The following is a 20,411-nucleotide window of genomic DNA, read 5'->3' as shown; positions in this document are numbered from 1 at the left end:
CGAACCGTGCCTTCACAGAGCTCGCTTTGTGCACAGGGGCGTTGTCATACGGGGACAGTTGTTTGAGCCAGTGGTTTTTCTACTGCAAGCAAATTAAATGCTCGAACCACTTATGGGTGTGATGGAGAGTGATGTTCACAAACTTTTGGCCATATTGGGTAAATAGGTCTGCTATGCATTAGAATCAGAGCAGAAGTAGCAGAGGAGTGAGGATGGAGTATTTGTGCATTTGTGTTAGCGGTAGCCCCGCCCACAACACAAGGTGCGCCGCCCCCTCGGCAGGTGCGTTATCACACCACGGTGCGGTCTCGTGGTCGAGTGCAGTCCGAAGCAGTGTTCCGCAGCTGTGCTCTGCTCAGCTCCGCCGCGTTTCCCCGAGCTGCGAGGACCTCCTCGCCACCGGCTTCATGTTTGCTGACATGGTGTCGCAGTTGACGTCTCTTCAGCAGGAGTTACTGAGCGCCTTGTTGGACTCGGGACTGACCAAGGATGAGCTCGTGCAGGCGCTGCACGACCTAGAGCCGCGTCCGCCAGGCTTCCCTATCAAAACCGAGAAGCCCTTATCCCCAGCCAGCGCTAACGGTGCCAGCGATACGGAGTCCAAGCCGGTGTATATGACCCTGCAAGCCAGAGGGAGTAAAGGGTCCGGGGACGAAGGCTCAGAGTCCGGGGAGGACTTCGACACGCCGCCCATCCTCAGAGAACTGCAGGCGCTCAACACCGAGGAGGCGAACGAGCAGCGCGCCATGGTGGAGCGCATGCTGGCGTGAGCGCGCACTCACCTCACCACACCTCACCACGCGCACACACACACACACACACACACACACACACTACAAATTACACACTCACCTCACCACACCTCACCTCACCACACCACACACACACACACACACACACTACACACACACACTACACTCTCACCTCACCACACCACACACACACACACTACACACTACACACTCACCTCACCACACACACACACTACACACTCACCTCACCACACACACACACACACACCACACACTCACCACACCTCACCACACACACACACTACACACACACCTCACCTCACCTCAGCTCTCTGACAGAAAGCTACACAGCTACAAACACCAAATAACGACTTCTCTACTATTTACTTACCTACTTATTTATTTACTTACCTGGGTAACACTCCAACTTAAGGAACACGCGCATATATAGGGGTTAATTAACGTCCTGTTATTCGCGTAAATGTTTATTTCACCGTGTATTCGCCTTTATTGCTGCATATCTAGACAAAAATGATTCATTATTGCATTATTAGTTATGATAATACACTTGTACAGTACACTTGAAAGGAATTAATAGCCTACATATTTAGTTAGGACCCGATAAAAGTTGAACAAATCACTAATGCACTCGTATATATTTTATATTAGAGAGAGAAGTAGAGTTGTAGTTATCACTAAAGACTAAAAAAAAAAAAGCAAGACATTTAAAAAAAACAAAACAAACAAATGAATAATAATAAAAAAAAAAACCAACCAGTCAAACGATGCTATTTAGAACCTAAAAATCGACAATGAAGAATAATAAGATGTGAATTTAGGTTATTAATTCACGTTCGGTAGCTCGTAGGTTTGTAATAAAAATGTTTATTGAGAACAATCAGAGCTAATAATGCAAGTTATTAGACACTAGTGACAGACATAAAGGTATAACGAGCATAGTCACCTCAAAATAGTAAAGACTTACGCTAGTACTAAGTAAGGCCCATCATGATTGAATATGTAATAAACACAAACCGTGTAATAAACATAAACCATAAAGTACCATAGTAAAATCATGGTAGTATCATGGTCCAGACTTTGATAACCGTGTTATTATGTGTCATAAAGTGAAATCGTAGTAACACAGTAAAGCAGTAGAGAACAGCGAGTTTGCATAATGCTGAATTAACTCTATTTTTATCTCACACTATGAATTCAGCTACAGAGTAGTGTTGAGTTTACGTCAGTGTCTAAGCGATTAAGTCTTACAGTAAAATTCACAGGCACATTGTGTGTAGTTATTTCTTTAAAAATAGGAATTCATTCGTTTATTTAACTCTAATGCACTCTTACAGCGTTCGCAAGTGTCAAGTGTAAACGCTGTACGAGTGTACTGTTTTCTATCTAAATGACTACACCGGGAATGTTTTAGCTTCATGAAAAGTTTTTCCGCTTTTTTGCTTGGTGTAGACTGGCCGATAGGACACCAATATCATGTCACGATCCGTGAAGGCGGTTTCTGCCGTATGGTGATATATATATATATATATATATATATATATATATATATATATATATATATATAGGTTTGCTTACAAGCAGACAGTGGTGTTGAGTTTGAAATTAAACTGTTAAAAAAAAATAATATATGAGTTCATTATTAACAAAGAGTAATTATTAATATTTACAATTACCACATGCAGTTTTGCGCTCGGGTCTGCTTTAGTGAACAGTGGACGAGTTCAACAAACAGACTTCATGTTAAAAAAATAATGACCTTTCTTTTACTCTCACACTATCCGTCGTTACCTGGATGTGGACGGGTTCCCTTCTGAGTCCGGTTCCTCTCAAGGTTTCTTCCTCATATCATCTCAGGGAGTTTTTCCCTCACCACCGTCACCACCGACTCGCTCAATAGGGATAAATTCACACGCTTAAAATCCATATCCTGTGTTTATATGTTTCTGTAAAGCTGCTTTGAGACAACGTCCGTCGTTAAAAGCGCCATACAAATACAATTGAATCGAATTGAATTAATATTTTTAATACACACATTTCTAATGCAGTTATTTTTGTTTTAAAATTTGTAAACATTTTTCATTTATAAAAAAAAAAAAAAAAAAATCAGGGCAAAATATTTAACACTGAAAAGCGGTGATGATGATGATGATTATTATTATTATTAATTTTTTTTTTTACAATTTTAAAGGTTAGGTACACGATTTTAGCATCACACCAGCTGCTTCGAGTCACTTTATAAAAGTTTTATATGGAAGTGTTTTATTTACTAAAAAATATCTCACGATGATATCTCTGAAAAGTGTATTGTGACATAATATGTTGATATTGCCCAACTCTGAGTGCTTTATTTTAATCCCACTCCAGAGGAATTCTGAACAATTCCCGCACGCTCCCGCAGTTATTGTTTTTCTTCGCGCCTGCTTTGTAAAAAAAAAAAAAACAACAAAAAAAAAACGTACTTGGGTCTGTTTTCCAAAATATAATCGGGTTAGTAATTGAAACCACAGAGACCCAAAAGAAATCCTTCACTAAAGATGAACGAGTGAACGCGCTACATGCGTCACGCCGCGTCCGGTACGCTCCCATGTTAATCGCCGTGGCCTTTCTTCGTCCTGTCAGGTTCATATCTGCCCTCATACTTCTTCCCGCATGAAATTAAAGACCGTCCGCTCCCGTGACTCGTTATTTCGGTTCCCGCAGGAGTCCAGTCTCGGTGCACACCTCTAGTGAAGGCCGTCAGTGTTTCTGCAGTCGATGACTCGACGCGACACCACGTGCAGTTGTTTTCATTAATTTATTTCTATGAATCATAAACAGAAGGATACACAGTCTCCTGATTGGAGAGAAAGGACGTCTGGTTATTCATTGTCTAACGCTATAGACATTAATCAGCACACCTTCGAGGGCTTGTTTCCTAAAACAAATAACATCTGCGGATTGAAGTGAAGCGTCCGTGATCCTCCACGATGCAGATTCCATTACTCTTATCATCATCGCAGTACCTTTCTTACACACACATGATGTGTGTGAGTGCAAAAAAGTCTGTTTTTATTATATCTATTCCCATTATTTTTAATGCTTTTTTTTTTAATGAAATTTTCCCAATTCTAGGACTAACATGATTATTAATCTATTATGTAATGTAAAATATGTAACAATAGGTTTACTGTGACTACTTTGGACTTAAAAGCACTGTGATTGTGTCAGAGTGAAATGCTTAGCCTTAAATATATGTAACAATTATGTGATAATATGTAATTATAATGATAATTAACAGTAGTATATAGTGCCCTCCAGTAATATTGGCACCCTTGGTAAATATGAGCTGTGAAGGCTGTGAATAAGTGGCTTTATTGTTTAACCTTTTGATATAAAAAAAATTCATAAAAATACTCTACTCTCATGGATATCAAATAATTGCAAACACAACACAGATTTATCAAAAAGAGTTAAATATAGGTGTGCAACAATTATTGGCACCCTTTTAGTCAATTCTTTGCGCTAGCTCTCTTTGGCAAGAGAACAGCTCTGAGTCTTCTCCTATAACGCCTGATGAGGTTGGAGAATACATGGCGAGGGATCTGAGAGCGTTCCTCCGTACAGAACCTCTCCAGATCCTTCACATTTCGAGGTCCACGCTGGTGGACTCTCCTCTTCAGTTCACCCCACAGGTTTTCTATGGGGTTCAGGTCAGGGGACTGGGATAGTCATGGCAGGACCTTGATTTTGTGGTCAGTAAACCATTTTTGTGTTGATTTTGATGTATGTTTTGGATCATTGTCCTGCTGGAAGATCCAACCACGGCCCATTTGAATCTTTCTGGCAGAGGCAGTCAGGTTTTCACTTAATATCTGTTGATATTTGATAGAGTCCCTGATGCCATGTATCCTAACAAAATGTCCAGGTCCTCTGGCAGAAAAACAGCCCCAAAACATTAAAGATCCACCTCCATATTTAACCGTGGGCATGAGGTACTTTTCCATATGGCTACCTCTCTGTGTGCTCCAAAACCTCCTCTGGTGTTTATTACCAGAAAGCTCTATTTTGAATCTTGAATCTCTATCTTGAACCCCTTCCAAACAACTTGTGGTGATGTAGGTGACTTCAGATTGTAGTTTTGGAGACTTTCTGACCCCAAGACGCAACTAACATCTGCAGTTCTCCAGCTGTGATCCTTGGAGATTTTTTGTCCACTCGAACCGTCCTCTTCACAGTGCGTTGAGACGATATAGACACACGTCCAATTCCAGGTCGATTCATAACATCTCCAGTCGACTGGAACTTCTTAATTATTGCCCTGATGGTGGAAATGGGCATTTTCAATGCTCGCGTTATTTTCTTATAGCCACGCCCCATTTTGTGAAGCTCAACAACCTTTTGCCGCACATCACAGCTATATTCCTCGCTCTTAAAAATGTAAAATATCAGACGGAATATACTTCAAATATATTTTCTCATTTGAATTCATAGGGGTGCTAATAATTGTTGCACACCTATATTGAACAAAGATGTATTTTATTTTTGGACAACCCCATGTTGTGTTTGCAATAGTTTGATATCCATGAGAGCAGAGTATTTTTGTGATTTTTTTTAAATTATTATTTTTATTTTTTTTTAACAAAATTTGAAATATCAGTTTAAGCTGAAAGAATAATTAACAGTGTGTAGTAATGTAATCTGAAATAATCGACCTGTAGGCGTATACATCGTAATACACCTTATATCGTCTTATAGACTATAGTTATTGTGGTGTAAATTAACAATATTATTAACAGCAACACAAATAAATATGTAATAAATACTTATAATGCTTATTTGTAGTAGGACGTGCTCATGTACTAATGCGTCGTCCTGTACATTTGTATATGTAATATTTTTCAGAATAAAAGAAAAACTAATAGATTTTACGCTATTATAGATTATTGGCTAAAGATTTCTTAAACAAGCAAAGCGTAATAATAAACTGTTTACTGTACGCTGTATCTTAATATTTTCTGTAACATATAACAATGCAATAATCATCATCATCATCATCATCATCAATGCAATGTCATTATTATTATTATTATTAGTAGTAGTAGTAGTAGTAATAGTAGTATTATTAGTATTATTTGTGATAGTAGTAGTATTCGTATTATCACTGAAATCGTTTGCTCTGTGTTGGATGGCAGTGAGGATCCGTGGCGCGCAGCCCGCACTATTAAAGGCTACATGCAGCAGCACAACATTCCTCAGCGCGAGGTGGTGGACGTGACAGGACTGAATCAGTCTCACCTCTCGCAGCACCTGAACAAAGGAACGCCCATGAAAACAACCAAACGAGCCTCGCTCTACGCCTGGTATGTCCAGAAACAACGAGAGATTGACCGGCGTAAGTCAGCCATTATCCTTATTGTGCTTTAAAATGGTGGACATACCGAACAAGTTCTATAAAGCCTTTGTATGTTTTCTATATTATATTATATTATATTATATTATATTAAAAATTCCCATATAATGTGTGATATAATACGTGATCATGCAGTTTTACTAGAAGGTACTTTATTATTTCTTGTTGTTTGATCCAAAGCACAGCGTTAACGTCCGAGGTATACCCTGTGATATATCACGTCTTATTTTCACAGAGTTTGACCGTGTTCAGGGCTCCAGTGACTCGGGCAGTCAGGATCAGGTCCTGTTTTTTTTCCCAGAATTCCACCACAGCGGGCAGAACGTGGGCTCAGCGTCAGGGACGCTCGCGGACGAAGGCGTGCCGGGTTCAAAAAGACTGAGGCGGAACCGCTTCAAATGGGGCCCGGCGTCTCAGGAGATCTTGTACAAGGCCTACGAGAGGCAGAAGAACCCCAGCAAAGAGGAGAGAGAAGCGCTGGTGGAGGAATGCAACAGGTACAAGTCCATTTCTTGTCGAATATATACATAAATATATATATATATATATATATATATATATCAGATCCCGAGTCCGAGAGTGCGTAATTGCCCGTGCTCTCTGGCTGGCAGGGATCGCTGACTCCTCGACGGGTGTCTGTGAGGTCAGTTAGTTAGCGCTTTAGTTCGCAGAGTGTATTCAGCTGCCCTGCGAGCTAGCGTGGAGAGCGGTTCGAAAACTAGCTGCATGTGTCTCAGAGGAGGATAGACGTCCTCCTCTGCATATAGTAACTGTCATGTGATGGGGGGAGGAATTAAAATAAAATAAATGAAAGCTAAGAAGCAAAATATTTATTAAGAACGCGATGAGAATTTATGTGGGTTTTTTTTTTTTCCCCCCCTCAGGGCCGAGTGTGTACAGAGGGGTGTGTCACCCTCTAAAGCTCACGGTCTCGGCTCTAACCTGGTCACAGAAGTTCGCGTCTATAACTGGTTCGCTAACCGGCGCAAAGAAGAAGCTTTCCGACAGAAGCTGGCTATGGACACGTATCCTGTTCACAGCCTGAACCCCTTACTGCCTCCCACACACAGCCAGCACCATCACAGCAGCCCAGATACGAGTAAGATTCACCTACACGGTCACGCTTACTGTGTCTTCATTCATTCATCCATTCATTTATTTATTTATTGCAAGAGGAGACAGTACACATGACGTTTTTAATATGCTGATTTTAAACATGATGCTGATTTTAATTTCAAATTCACTTTCAAACCAAATAGCATCATTATGTTTTCTTTAAGATGTTTACAACATTACCTCTTGGAGAAAAAAAAAAACCCCTCCCAGAATTAAAGAAACGGACTGACTGACTGACAAAGACAAAAGGAACGCACCCGAAAGGCACATTTACTCAGCTCCGGAGTTATTGAAATTATTGGCACCCTTAAGTTAAAATATATACATACACTGTATACACTCTAGATGGGATATGCATGATTCAGACACACACATACACACACCTTGAGGTATTCAAACACGCCGAGGCTCAACTTAGCGTAGCGAGTCCATCTACTAGCATGTTTTTGTTGAGGTGGGAGGAAACCTGGAGTGAGAACCGGAGTGTTTGTAAATTTACTTCAATAAAATATTCGATTTTTTTTTCAGCGTGAGTTAATTAACCACGAAGACATTTTTACTCTTTTTACCCAAGGGTGCAAATAATTCTCGAGCTGAATGTATGACCTAACGGCGGGTAAAATTAGAAATCCGAAAGGGGAAAGGAAATGAGCCAGAGAGTGCACTGAACAGTGTGTGTACGGGTGTCTGTGTGTTTTCTTTCAAAATTCCTCTCTTGGTTAACACACAAAGCCACACCTTTAGACACCTTTAACAGCGGAACACATAAAAGTCTTGCCTCATGCTTGGGGTCAGACTTCGGTTAACTCGGGAATCAGGGCTTGGCAGATACGAGTCAGCACACACACACACACACACACAAATCAGTCACTTTAAGAAACAGTTTTAGGAACCTTTCAACTCTCGACGTTCAGTGAGTTCTTATATGTGTATACAGAGTGTTATGTATACCGTGTACGTCTCTACAGCTGTGACGTACGGCGAATTTCGTTAAATGTTTGCTTTTGGATTGTGCGTTACGTCAGAACTGTGTGAATCAGAGGCCTGTGTGTTTACTTATACTGTGTATTCTGCAGCGATCTTAGATTGTGCGTTTGTGTGGACAACTGATTAGAGGAAAGGAAATAACGTCCGTCAGAGTCGATTCAGAAGTATCACGAGATATTTCACGAGAGAACGTTTAAAAGATAGAACAGAGAGAAACCGAAAGTAAGCTTAAGAACGGTTGGGACTGACATGTCGGTATGTTTGTTTAGTAGCGACTCTTATTGATTAGCTGACAGTAAAGTATGTGACGTAGGTAAGGTCAGATACATTGGACCATTGTCTGTGTAGCTGAAACGTTTCCTCTTCCTCTTGTTCACTCTCGTTGAAAAATACATCCCAGTTTTGGTTAGTTGTTTTTTAATTTTAATCCGATTTGTTTGTTCTTTCTGTTCAGCGACATTCGGTTTTGCGAAAGTATAAATGACCCGTCTTTACGTCTCTCAACGCAGAACTCAGATACAGCCAACCGGGATGCAGTGATGTCACTTCCTCAACGAGCATCGGTCACCATGGCAACAGCCACTCGGTGTTACAGCAGGTGTCTCCACCTGGCCTGGACCCCTGTCACAGCTTGTTGTCCCCTGAAGCCAAGATGGTGAGTCATTGTGTAGCGTGATTGTGATTGTATAATGCACTAAACACTAAAATACAGGAAGTCGAAGCCTCTCTGTCCACTCATGTTACACATCTCGCCACAACTATCAGAATCTTGTCGATTAGCCGCGCACATACAGGTGTTCACACGTCTGCGCGACGGTTTTTATTCAGGTTGAAAACAAACTTTTAAATACTTATCACATTTTTCCCGTTTCCAACACATCCGACACTTTGCGAACTGACTGTTCACCTGCCGCCTGGTATACAGCGCGTCCGGAAAGCATTCACAGCGCTTCACTTTTTCCACATCTTGTTACGTTACAGCCTTGTTTGCAGTTATTTTACTGTTAGAACAAACCTTGGATTTGGTGACATTCCACAACATTAATCATTACACATGGACCAAAAAAAAAACAATGACATGTTCTTCTTTAATAAACACAGATCATAATCAGCAAATCGTCATGGATTATAAACGGGACAAAAGCCTTCGGACATGCTGTTATAGTGTAGAAAATAATCAGCTATGTGGTTTTGGTAACAGTAACTCCGCTTCTGATCCTTCCTGTCCTTGATTGTTTTCCTAGAACAGCAGCATGCCATGTTCTACTGTATTCCTTACATAGAAGATACACAGAGTATTTGTTCTGTGAGAAACCAAGCATTATTCTGGTCTTCTATGTATTTACTTTGTGTGTGTGTGTGTGTGTGTGTGTCCAGATTTCGGCCTCGGGTGGAGTCTTGCCCCCTGTGAGCACTCTGACTAACATCCACAGTCTGTCCCAGTCCTCACACCATCACCAGCAGGCCCAGAGTCTCATCATGACCCTCGCTGCTCAGAGTCAGTGTTGCACCATTTCACCTCTGATTCATCACCACGTTTATTGACTTTTCATTGCAGCACTGAGCTTTGACTCTTGTCGAGCTATTAATAGACAGTAGTTGTATGTTAATATTTAATAGGCAGTAGTAATATGTTAATAGTATTCGGGTTCTCTTGCCCTATAAACGAATGAGACGTGATAAAAGTGTCTGTGTAGAATAATACATTCTTCATTTTTGTGTAATGAACAAGGAACTACTAAAACATCTTTACTAGTATCAAAAGGACCGCCTCTATAACCTTCCTCTCATTAAGAAGGGCAGGATCTGTGAATATGTGCATGGATATGCAATTTGGAAACGCTCCACGCCAACCCGGTCTCACAGAGAGAAAAAAAACATTCGCGCGCAAGTTATTTGCAGCACTTTCTATAAAATGAATAGAAATGTTCTGTTGCTCTACGACTACGTTATTCGAATACAATCGATATGTAATAAATAATTTTACCTCCTTTTGCAACATATTAGGTATTGCCCACTTCATGTGTGAGCCTCGTTATTCTCTGTAGCCGAAAGAATACACCACTCCTGCGTTACTCATTCTTTTATGGAATTAAATCTGTGCCAAAAGTATTGAAAGTAACTTTTCAAGAAAAGAAAACAAAAAAAAAAAAACCACTCTGAAACTGAAAACAGTGAACTCAACACGGTCTTGAAATAAACAGCGTTCTTTGTTAACAGTTTTCTAAGCTTCGTTTTTCGCTAATCACGGTTTACGAATCTTCGTTTACGCTCCACAAGTTTACGGTTACCATTCCGGCACAAATCTTGCATGTGGGCGGGGCTTAACAGCGATCTACTCTCATTGGCTAGTGAGATTTGGATGGACAGCTCCCTAACCAGGAAGTAGAGGGTTTGTAGTGTTTGTAATTTGTAGTGGAAAATACTTACTTACCTAGTCAGTATATGAGTTCGTAATGTATATTTGAGGTTTGGGTAAGTATCACATGACAGTTTTTTCAAGATGAGTTCTCAGAAGCGGCACGGAGCGTTGTCATCATCATCATCATCAGCTGGACATTCGAGCTGTTGCTCCAGATCTCACTAGTCAATGAGAGTAAATCACTGTTAAGCCTCTCCTCCTGCCTTCGTAAATCGCTAAACTGTTACTTAATTCGCTCGCATTTGTCTCAAGTAGACATAAAGATTGTCTTTTCTTTTTCAACGAGCTGCAGTTTTGTCGCTTTTTTTCAAAAGAAATCGAAGGAACGACCGCTTATAGCTGTTGTAATGAAACGATAACAGGAACAGACTTGTTTTGTGAACGTTCTACAACGTTAGAAATCATAAACAGATAAAAGTTACGATGTGTCATTTTTTTAAACAAAGGAAAATGATCATCTTTGGCAAATTACTGCGGTATAATAAGAGTAAACACTTCATCAAATGCTGCGTATAGGAAGATAATCCGCTTTGTGCCAGGCTGCATCACCAACTACTCCCAAGTTAGTTAGCTAGCTAGCTTCCATAGCTACCAACCGTTCTGGTTCTTTTAGTCACAGAAGTTATGAGTAAAATCATATGTGACTGCTCCGAATCTGCATAATTTCATGACATCACTACTCATACATCAGACTTCCCAAATCGCTGTTATACAGACCTCGTATCTCTGGAAGTAACCATACAAGAGGAGCTTTTTAGTGCAGGGATACTTGAAAGAGCACTACGTGCAGTGCGGTGCTGTGTAATCCGACGCGTACAATAACAGCACCACCTTTCTCCCTCAGGCCTGAGCGCTCCTCCGTCTCAGAACATGCCCATCATTAACAGCATGTCAGGACTGACGGCGTTGCAGCCCATGCAGTTCTCACACAGCCCCAGCCTCACACCACTTACTACTGCACACTCGTCTCAGCAGGCCTACACACACAGTAAGTACACTGCGCATACCTGCACATGTATAAACAATCAGCGTCATTAGATACTTCTAACCGCTGATAAGGTAAGGAAGTTTACGAATTATCCTTCCATTCTGAGTTGAACGATCACGACTCGGTTTTTCCGTGCCTTCCCAAGTGTACTCGCCCAAGCAGGAGCCTCCTCAGTACTCTCACCCTTCTCGATTCTCTTCCATGGACACCAGTGCGATCTCTCATCTGGGTTCCAGCAAGCAGGTACATCTTTATACACTCACCGCTTAAAATCTTACTTCTCCGAGCTTCCGAAACAAGCATATGTAGATAGTAGAAGTACACATACGTGCAAAATGATACAAGTGAGCAGTTTAAGGGTTTTGCTCCATAGGCAGCATTGGGATTTGAACTCACAACCTTCTGATCTGTAGCACAAAAGCTTAAACACTGAGCCACCACTTGCAACGTACTCGCCCTGATTCAGCCACTTCTAGCATGAAAGGAACTCTCACTAAAAGACAGATGACTCAACCAAAGTTTTTATCTAACATATAAACTGACATCAGAGAGGGTTTATGTCCAATGACGGCGGAAGACGAGAGAGAAAAATGGACGGATGGCGTGCTCTCTGTCCGCTGCCAATCAGGGCTGAGAGCTAGAACGGTTGACTGGAACTGGTAGGTGATGGAACATAAAATAAAATAAGAAGGGGTTGTGTTTGCCTAAAAATAGTCACTAATAAAAAAAAAAAAAAAGCTAATAAAAACGATCCAGTAATTTTCCGATATCGAGACAAACATCTCAGTTCTGACTAAAATGTTAGATATCCTACTATGTGTTGCGTTTTCTGGTGTTTTACTGTAATCCTCGAATTAACCCGGCTCTAATTGCTCAGTCGTTTACATGTTTTTAAAAATAAAACACACCTATATTTCTGAACGCATCATTTAAAAACAGCACATTCCCCGGACTGTTCTAACCTGCTCCTTTCTTCACTTCAGTGCCCTTTGCAGGCTTGGTGACATGGCACAGGTGTGAAAATACTTCCTCGGCAGCTAAGCGACAAGAGTGCCTTACCGCAGTAGCCTTGACGACCTCTCAAGCCAAAGCACCATTAAGAAGAGCACTGCGATCGCAATAAACCACTAAAGAACACTACAGGAATCGTTATTTCAGGCAAGAGGGATGAAAGCGCTGGAAAACATTTGGAGAACTGACTCTACGGCATAACATATGCTTGTTAAGGGCTCCGACGTGGCATCACGGCATTTCCCATCCAAAATGTAAACGTCAGAGTGAACGCGCGACCTCTGCATCCGATTAGCTGTCTGACGAACTATTGAACGTAGAATTTGCATAGATCTACACCGGGTACGGCAATCACGGACTCTCTGGTACGGCGTGAACTCCTTTCGCTCGACGAATGCTGCATCAATCGCCTCAGTGTAAATAGTCCAAGACTATAATTCCTATAATTTCAGGTCGAAAGTGAAATCGAGATGGAGCGTGAGGTCAAGCAAGAGAGAATAATGGTCAGACTGCGTAGTAGTACAATTCTGATATTATAGAGACAATGAGTTCTGTATAATTAAATCCCATTTATTTTATTTCATTATAGTTTCCAGGTTTTTTTCCTCAGTCCTTTTGCATATAATGAACATCAGAGAGTAACTCTCAGGGACTGATTTTACGCCTCCCTCCTAGGGGAAAAGAAATGTTGCTTCAAATGTTGCTTTCTGTGTAAATTCTGGACTTGGTTTAATCATATTTATACTCCTGTAAAACTGTGTAAATTGCAATTTTTTTCAAGAATATGATCATTATACCATCACTATACTGATATACATATCTATGTCATCGTACATCTATATCTGTAGCTGAGAGGTATTTTATATATATATATATATATATATATATAGGGTGTGTATATATACACCTTACACACCTTGTGTGTGTGTGTGTGTGTGTGTGTATATATATATATATATATATATATATATATATATATATATATATATATACATGTAATTATAATTCCCAGTTTGCTAATAGCTTGAGGGAGACTGTGAGAATGTGCACTGTGAAGGGAGGGGTGTTTATTTTAGATTCAGCCCATTAGGTCTATTTCCTCTGACTCTTCTGACCTGGTCCTCTGCTCAAAGGGTGTGAAAAATCAGTTGAGCGATCCACTCCAAGGAAGTGAGCAAATTAAGTCATTAAGCTTTTTTTTTTTTTTCCTTTTATTGTATGACCTTTCCAGACTGTGATTAAAATAGATATATTTCCTGAGAGAAAACCACAAGTCTATTACGGTAAACTGGGACAAAAAAAAACATACTGCTGGTATATGAGCATATGGATGGGATATGATGACTAGAAATGAATACTGGTCTTTCTTTTTTTTTTAAGTGTCACATTTCAGTGTCTTATATTGTCTTCACCGAAACTCTTGTAGTATGTACATCAGACACAAGGACAAGCTCATAATGTGTGTAATATAAAAACTGTAATATGATAATTACATTCCTGATTTTGCGTTTTCTTTTTACAAATGATTTTCGAGGATGTTTGTCTAACAAATATTTCACAGTATGTATTAAACTGTATGCCTTTTTTTATTCACATTGATTATTAATCACTATATTAATCAATATATATATGTATGTATATTACAATATATGTAACAAAATGGTGTGTTTACATATTCACCAATAGGGGGCACACTAAGTGTGAGTGCCAAATGCCAATTTATTATTATTATTATTATTATTATTATTATTATTATTATTATTATTATTATGGAGATTGCAGAAAAGAGAAAAGCAAGTGAATTAGGCTTAGGACATTAACTATAATTATTAACTTTATTCTCGATATGGTGAAGTATTCTGTAAGAAAAAATGTTTATTTAACATTTACGGAAGGAGTCTCCAGTTTCGTAACAGTCCGAGGTGAAGATTAGCTTTTTCGTTTTCCGCCATGGGAAAGTCTTCAGGACGGAGGATTGTTTATACATATTTCTGGGTGGTAAGAGTAGCTCCGCTTCACATCGGGTCACATTGCACCACCCTGTTGTTGTAGTCTTTTAACTAACATCGCACTGTCTAATCTCACTTAATCCCCATAATCAATAGTCGTTTTAGGTAATGTGCAGTCATGAAGATTTGGGACGTATACCGATTTATAAAATGTAGTCACACACATGATCCAAACATTCAACAGTTACTGTTTAATTTGATCTGTTTTTGTTTATATTAGCAATAATAAATTGATTTGAGGGATCTAGCCCTCTGATTCAGGCATTTTCTATTAACTTTTTGTAAACAATGATATAGAGAACATTTCTTCCTGTACAAAATAATCAGCTTTGCAGAGTACGAGGCCATTATAGCCTCCTGTGTAGAGGGTGGGACTCCTGCTGGGGGGTAAAATTCAGAACAAAGTGAGGACAGAACCCATTGTTCAGCACTACTCTGAATAATGAATACCGTGTCAGCACGTACTGTGCCCACTTTAGGTTCAAAGGTCAGCAAATTTAGATGAAGAGGAGCTGCTGACACGGTTCCTGTATCTCCACACCACTCTAACTATACCCTTATATCTGAAACAATGAGACAGTGTTTGACACACAGAACGGAATGAAATTCAATTTCATTCCTTGATTAAAACAAACAAACAAAAAAAAAACAGACTGCATAAATCAGGGGTGTCAGACGTACGGCCCGCGGGCCAAAACCGGCCTGCTAGGGGGTTCAATCCGACAAGCAGGATAAAGTCTGAAAGTGAAAAAAAGCATAAAAAACATGAACTAGACATTTTTAATAAAATGCTATTCCTAAATTATCCGCTAGGGGCGCACTGTTTTAATCAGAGTAGAAGACGCGGCACAAGTCTGGGACTCGGACCGAACAGCAGACTGTAGCAATGCGCCTTCTGCAGTTTGTTATTACACTGTGACCAGCTGTAATGCACACATGTAAATGATAATCAGAAACAAATTGCATATGTTTGTCTTAAGAAATATGAGGTTGTTCATGATATGTTTTTGTAAAAGGATATTTCATTAAATATGAAGATTTTCCTAATGTACTTCTTTGCACGAAAACATAAGGGAAAAACATGGACTTATTGTTATTTATAGGTAATTATAATATGATTTTACTGGCCTGGCCCACTTGACATCTAATTAGGCTGTATGTGGCGCCTGAACTAAAATGAGTTTGACACCCCTGGCATGAATGATAAACTTTACAGTTTAAGGTTAGTTCAATAATCACATTCCCTTTGTCCATTGAGAAGAGATTTCTCCTCTTCTGGGCCTTCTTTTGTCTCTAAAGCCATTCTCAGTTTCTGCCAAAAAACCCTTCTATATTCTCCATTTTGGGGCCATTTGAGGTAAGTCTTCTTCTTCACCAGCTTACGAATCCGATGGTAGGGAGACAGTTGGTGGGTAGGAATGTCCTCCAGGAATATCAGGATTAATACATCCTTTTGCTCATCGAACAGTCTGAAATTAGCCATCTGGATCTCCTTGGAACACCACGTGCTCCTCAAATAATTGTACGTGATCACGCAAATGGTCTTTCGACTGCTGTATATCCCGTCCATGATGTTGTCTATGATGGATCTTCCTGGCTCAAAGTCCCTATGATGCAGACAGAGTCTCCAGCCCTGCTCACCTTCCAAATTACGGAGCAGCTCCTCAACAACCCAAGGTTCATCTTGGGCATTGTAGGAAATAAAGGCATCGTATTTGAATCCGTGTTGCTGGTGCATCTGTTTCCTTTTGCTGTCATACAGGAAGGCGACGAATAGGTAGTACGCATACAAAATCTGCCACTGGAAGAACTGATAAATGAACGACACCAGAAGGGTAAGTGTAACGATGACAGAGCTGAACACGAACATGATAAAGTCTATATTCACATTACACCACTCTGTTTTGAGGTCTAAAATGCTCTTGCCTCTCAGCGATAGTGGGTAGCTACAGGTATATCTACTCAGGTAAACAACTTGGGTGTAATTACTTTTCAAAGCCCATTCAATGAAAAAAGCATTGTTACAGTCACAAGTGAAGGTGTTTTTCATTAAATCGAGGAATCTCAGTTTAGGGAGTGACCGAATCAGCGTTTGATTGATGACGTCTAACATATTCTCAGACGCTTTAATGACTGACAGCCTGGAGAGGTTTGCATTTAATACGAAATTCAGAGAATGAATCTGAGATCTTGAGATGATGAGCTTACTCAGCTTTGGGATCGGGTGGAAAACGTCGGCGGTTATGGATTTGTCATCCGCGAATGAATTCTTTGAGAGGTCCAAAAACCAAAGTTTAGGAGTGGAGTTGAACGTATCAGGATGTAGATATTTCAGGTTCATGCTTCCACCATAGAACATTTTCAAGGAGGTTAAACCTTGAAGAAGGTTTGAGGGAATTTTACCAAAACCTCGTCTTTGACTATGAATAGACAAAATCTCCAGCGAACCTAAGAGTAGAAAAGGGGGCATCCGCAATGTATCATCGACGTAAGAAATTAAATTGCTATATATTTCTAGCGATTTCAGTTCAGGCATGCCTGAGAACACTTCCTCGTCTCGTATAGCTTTATCCGTTATCCTGTTTGAGGAAAGTAATAATTCAGTTAGATTTAGCAGTCCTGAAAACGCATGTGGTTCAATCTCAGAAATCTGATTTTCCCCGATGTCGAGGGTCCTAAGATTAGACAAACCCTTAAAGCTCTCCTTGGGTAGTGTGCTTAACTTATTATATGTCAGTTGCAAAACCTTCAAAGAAGGCAAGTCATTTTCAAAAGCAGCGTCAATTGTCAACAATTTATTCGACCCCAGCCTTAAAATTTCGAGATTATTCAGATCTTTAAACGCGCATGAAGGAAGTTTCGAAATTCTGTTGCTGTACAAATACAGCGAATTCAATTGTGTTAAATTGGCAAAGTCTGAACAGGTTAACCTAGTAATCCTGTTTCTACTGAGGTCTAGGAATTCAAGCAACGGAAGATTTCGGAACAAATTCTCGACCTTGGTCAGTCTGTTAATTTGTAGATGGAGTACCCTCAGCTGTGTTAGTTCTTTGAATACGGGCAGAGAAATATGTGATATTTCATTATCTCCAAAGTCTAGCTCGGTCAAGTTAGAGCAGGGATCAAGCATATAAGCTGTCAGTTCTGAGATTTTGTTGCGTTGCATGCGTAGCACCCTAATTCCAGGCAAGCATGCATACTGCAACAGAGTCTTTGTGTTCATCCGTTTCAATTCATTTAATCTGAGTTTAAACAAGGAAGCCCAGGAGACCTCGTGAAGTATAGCAGCGATGTTCTCTTCTGTAATGTGCACTGCGGTCAGATTCAGTACTTTTACTGAATTCAGAAAAGCCTTATCAGTAATATTCCATAGCATTGTCCTGTTTTGGCCGCAGTATGATATATCAAGGTAGTCTAGATTTGGGAATATATTTTCAGTTATTTGGAACTTGGTCAAGGGATTGTAAGAAAAATCGATTTTTTTCAGCGACAAAGACGTCCTCGGCATGTCATACGAGTTGAAAACGTCAAAGTTGTTGCTTCCGATTAACAATTCCTCCAACCCTGGTGACAAGATCACTGGTTTGATGTTGGCAATCTGCTGGAGGTTATTTTTCGTAAGGTTCAACACCTTCATATTCCGAAGATTACTAAAAGCTAATTTGTCAATGTGTTCGATGTTATTTCCATCGAGACGCAGCACTTGCAGGTCGGCTAGACCGTCCAGTAGACCTCTTGACACTCTGTTCAAGTTGTTGTTGGCCAGGTTAAGATTGATCAAGTGGGGAAAATGCTCTGCGGTACCTTCTTGTATCCATGAGATTTTACTGTCAGATAAGTTTAGGTACCTCAAGTAACTAAGGTCATCAAATTCTCCAACTCTGATGTTTGAAATGGAGTTGAAGGACATGTCTAGATATCTGACATTGCTGGGTATCGGCGAAGGAACCTTACAGAAGCCCATGTTGTAGCAAAGAACTTTCAACTCCTCAGTGTTGTTTAGAGCACCAGAGACGGTGCAGTTTGTCAATGAAAACGCATTGACTTGGAAACTGAAGATGCATATGCAGAGAACGGCTAGTGAAATGGTTGCCTTTGAGCACAGCTTGTCCAGATTTGCAGTCATCCTTCAACAGGATGTGTTAGTCATTAGCAGATGACTTCCCCTTGTGCAAGAGCTGTAACGCAAAATCACACGAATCGCTCAGATTTATTTTGTGGTAAAGATTCTACTTAGTTTTAAACACATACACAACCACATATAGTTGTCATACACAACCCTGTGTTATATCTGGATAACAAGAGCAGTAATAAAGTTCATAATACACTATTACAGCAATGGTTCTAAATCATATAATAGCATTTTGCAGAAACTTTCTCCAAATTCAAGAAAGTGGAAGTTTGAGGAACAAAGGCAGTTTTGTCATGACTTTACTGAATTAGGCCAATATTTTATTATTAATATTTTATACAAGACATTAAGAAATTAGAAACTGGTTCAAATGGATAAAACAGATAATCTGGCTTGCACTTACATATATAGTGCTTTTTAGCGGTTTCAAAGCGCTTTACACGGGTTCTCATTCACCCATTCACACACACACACTCACATACTAATGGTAGCAGAGCTGCCATGCAAGGTGCTAACTTGCCATCACTAGCAACTTGGGGTTCAGTGTCATGCCCAAGGACACTTCGGCATGTGGAGTCACATGGGCCGGGAATCGAACTGCCAACCCTACAATTAGTGAACAACCCGCTCTACCGCCTGAACCACAGCCGCCCCAAACTAATAATAATACTGGTCTGAAAACATTTTAAAGCTCCTTTTTTTCCAAATTATAATCTCAGACAGATTAATCGCAAACTTCTTTTGTCCATGGCACTAGAAATATATATATATCTATATCTATCTATCTATCTATATATATATATATATATATATATATATATATATATATATATATATATATATATATATATATATATATATATATATATATATATATATATATATTTCTAGTGCCATGGACAAAAGAAGTTTGCGATTTATCTGTCTGAGATTATAATTTGGAAAAAAAGGAGCTTTAAAATGTTTTATATGGGAAATATACATACCTTTTCTTCCGCTACATTTCCATGCTTGGTTACTCTCCCAGGGCTGCAGTAACAATGATATGAGGAAGTATGTCATGTGAAAAAACTATAACAAGAGGACTTTTAGCACAGATTAGCAGGTTTATGGTAGGCTGTTATCTTGCCTCATCATATAAAATCCCCAAATGGAGATTTGCTGTATTTGTCATATAATTAGTAATATTAATAATATTCTATTCAGTATTTAATTTATTGTAAACAAATAGACTGTAATTAAAATGACAAATATTTGCAAGAACAAAAAGGCATGTTAAAGCCCCTGAAAACATGGTTTCAAAGATAAAAATGATTTGTGATACACAACAGGATTTACAGGTTGTGTTGAGCAGAGTGGAGCAGGGCAGAACGGACCTCCTTCCATGTCTTGCGGCAGCACCTGATGTGGACCTGTATTGACAGCATGGCAATATCGCCCTCCTGGGTGGGGAAGAGGGGAGGATCATAACCCAGGGAACACATAAAGGGGGACATACTGGTGGCAGTACTGGACAGGGAGTTGTGGGCGTACTCAATACAGGGAAGCTGAGAGCCCCAGGTGGGGGGGTTGTTGGTGGTGACA

At 39.9% G+C, this 20,411-nt stretch overlaps 2 protein-coding genes across 3 annotated transcripts; one reads left to right on the top strand and one right to left on the bottom strand.

Annotated features, from left to right (window-relative positions):
* Positions 1-68: 68 nt before the first annotated feature.
* On the top strand, positions 69-13,269 carry hnf1bb (HNF1 homeobox Bb). Of its 2 annotated transcripts, XM_053648043.1 has the most exons (9): positions 69-766; positions 5,945-6,144; positions 6,398-6,659; positions 7,047-7,261; positions 8,775-8,920; positions 9,643-9,763; positions 11,532-11,675; positions 11,821-11,918; positions 12,659-12,819. In XM_053648043.1, exons 1-9 carry the CDS (start codon positions 213-215, stop codon positions 12,677-12,679), a joined length of 1,761 nt encoding a protein of 586 aa, XP_053504018.1. In that variant the 5' UTR covers positions 69-212; the 3' UTR covers positions 12,680-12,819. The 2 variants fall into 2 exon arrangements, with proteins under 2 accessions (XP_053504018.1, XP_053504020.1); XM_053648045.1 differs by lacking the exons at positions 11,532-11,675; positions 11,821-11,918 and having other exon boundaries at positions 12,659-13,269.
* Positions 13,270-13,741: 472 nt separating this feature from the next.
* tlr22 (toll-like receptor 22) lies at positions 13,742-19,860 on the bottom strand. Its single transcript, XM_053648041.1, has 2 exons — positions 19,814-19,860; positions 13,742-18,873 (listed from the first exon to the last, which is right to left on the bottom strand). The coding sequence occupies exon 2, from the start codon at positions 18,819-18,821 to the stop codon at positions 15,924-15,926; it is 2,898 nt and encodes a 965-aa protein (XP_053504016.1). The 5' UTR covers positions 18,822-18,873; positions 19,814-19,860; the 3' UTR covers positions 13,742-15,923.
* Positions 19,861-20,411: the final 551 nt, after the last annotated feature.

This window comes from Ictalurus furcatus, chromosome 18 (genome assembly GCF_023375685.1).
Source record: "Ictalurus furcatus strain D&B chromosome 18, Billie_1.0, whole genome shotgun sequence".
In the NCBI taxonomy this organism is placed as follows: domain Eukaryota; kingdom Metazoa; phylum Chordata; class Actinopteri; order Siluriformes; family Ictaluridae; genus Ictalurus; species Ictalurus furcatus.
Note: the sequence above shows the minus strand (reverse complement) of the source record. Positions and strands in the feature narration are given on the sequence as shown.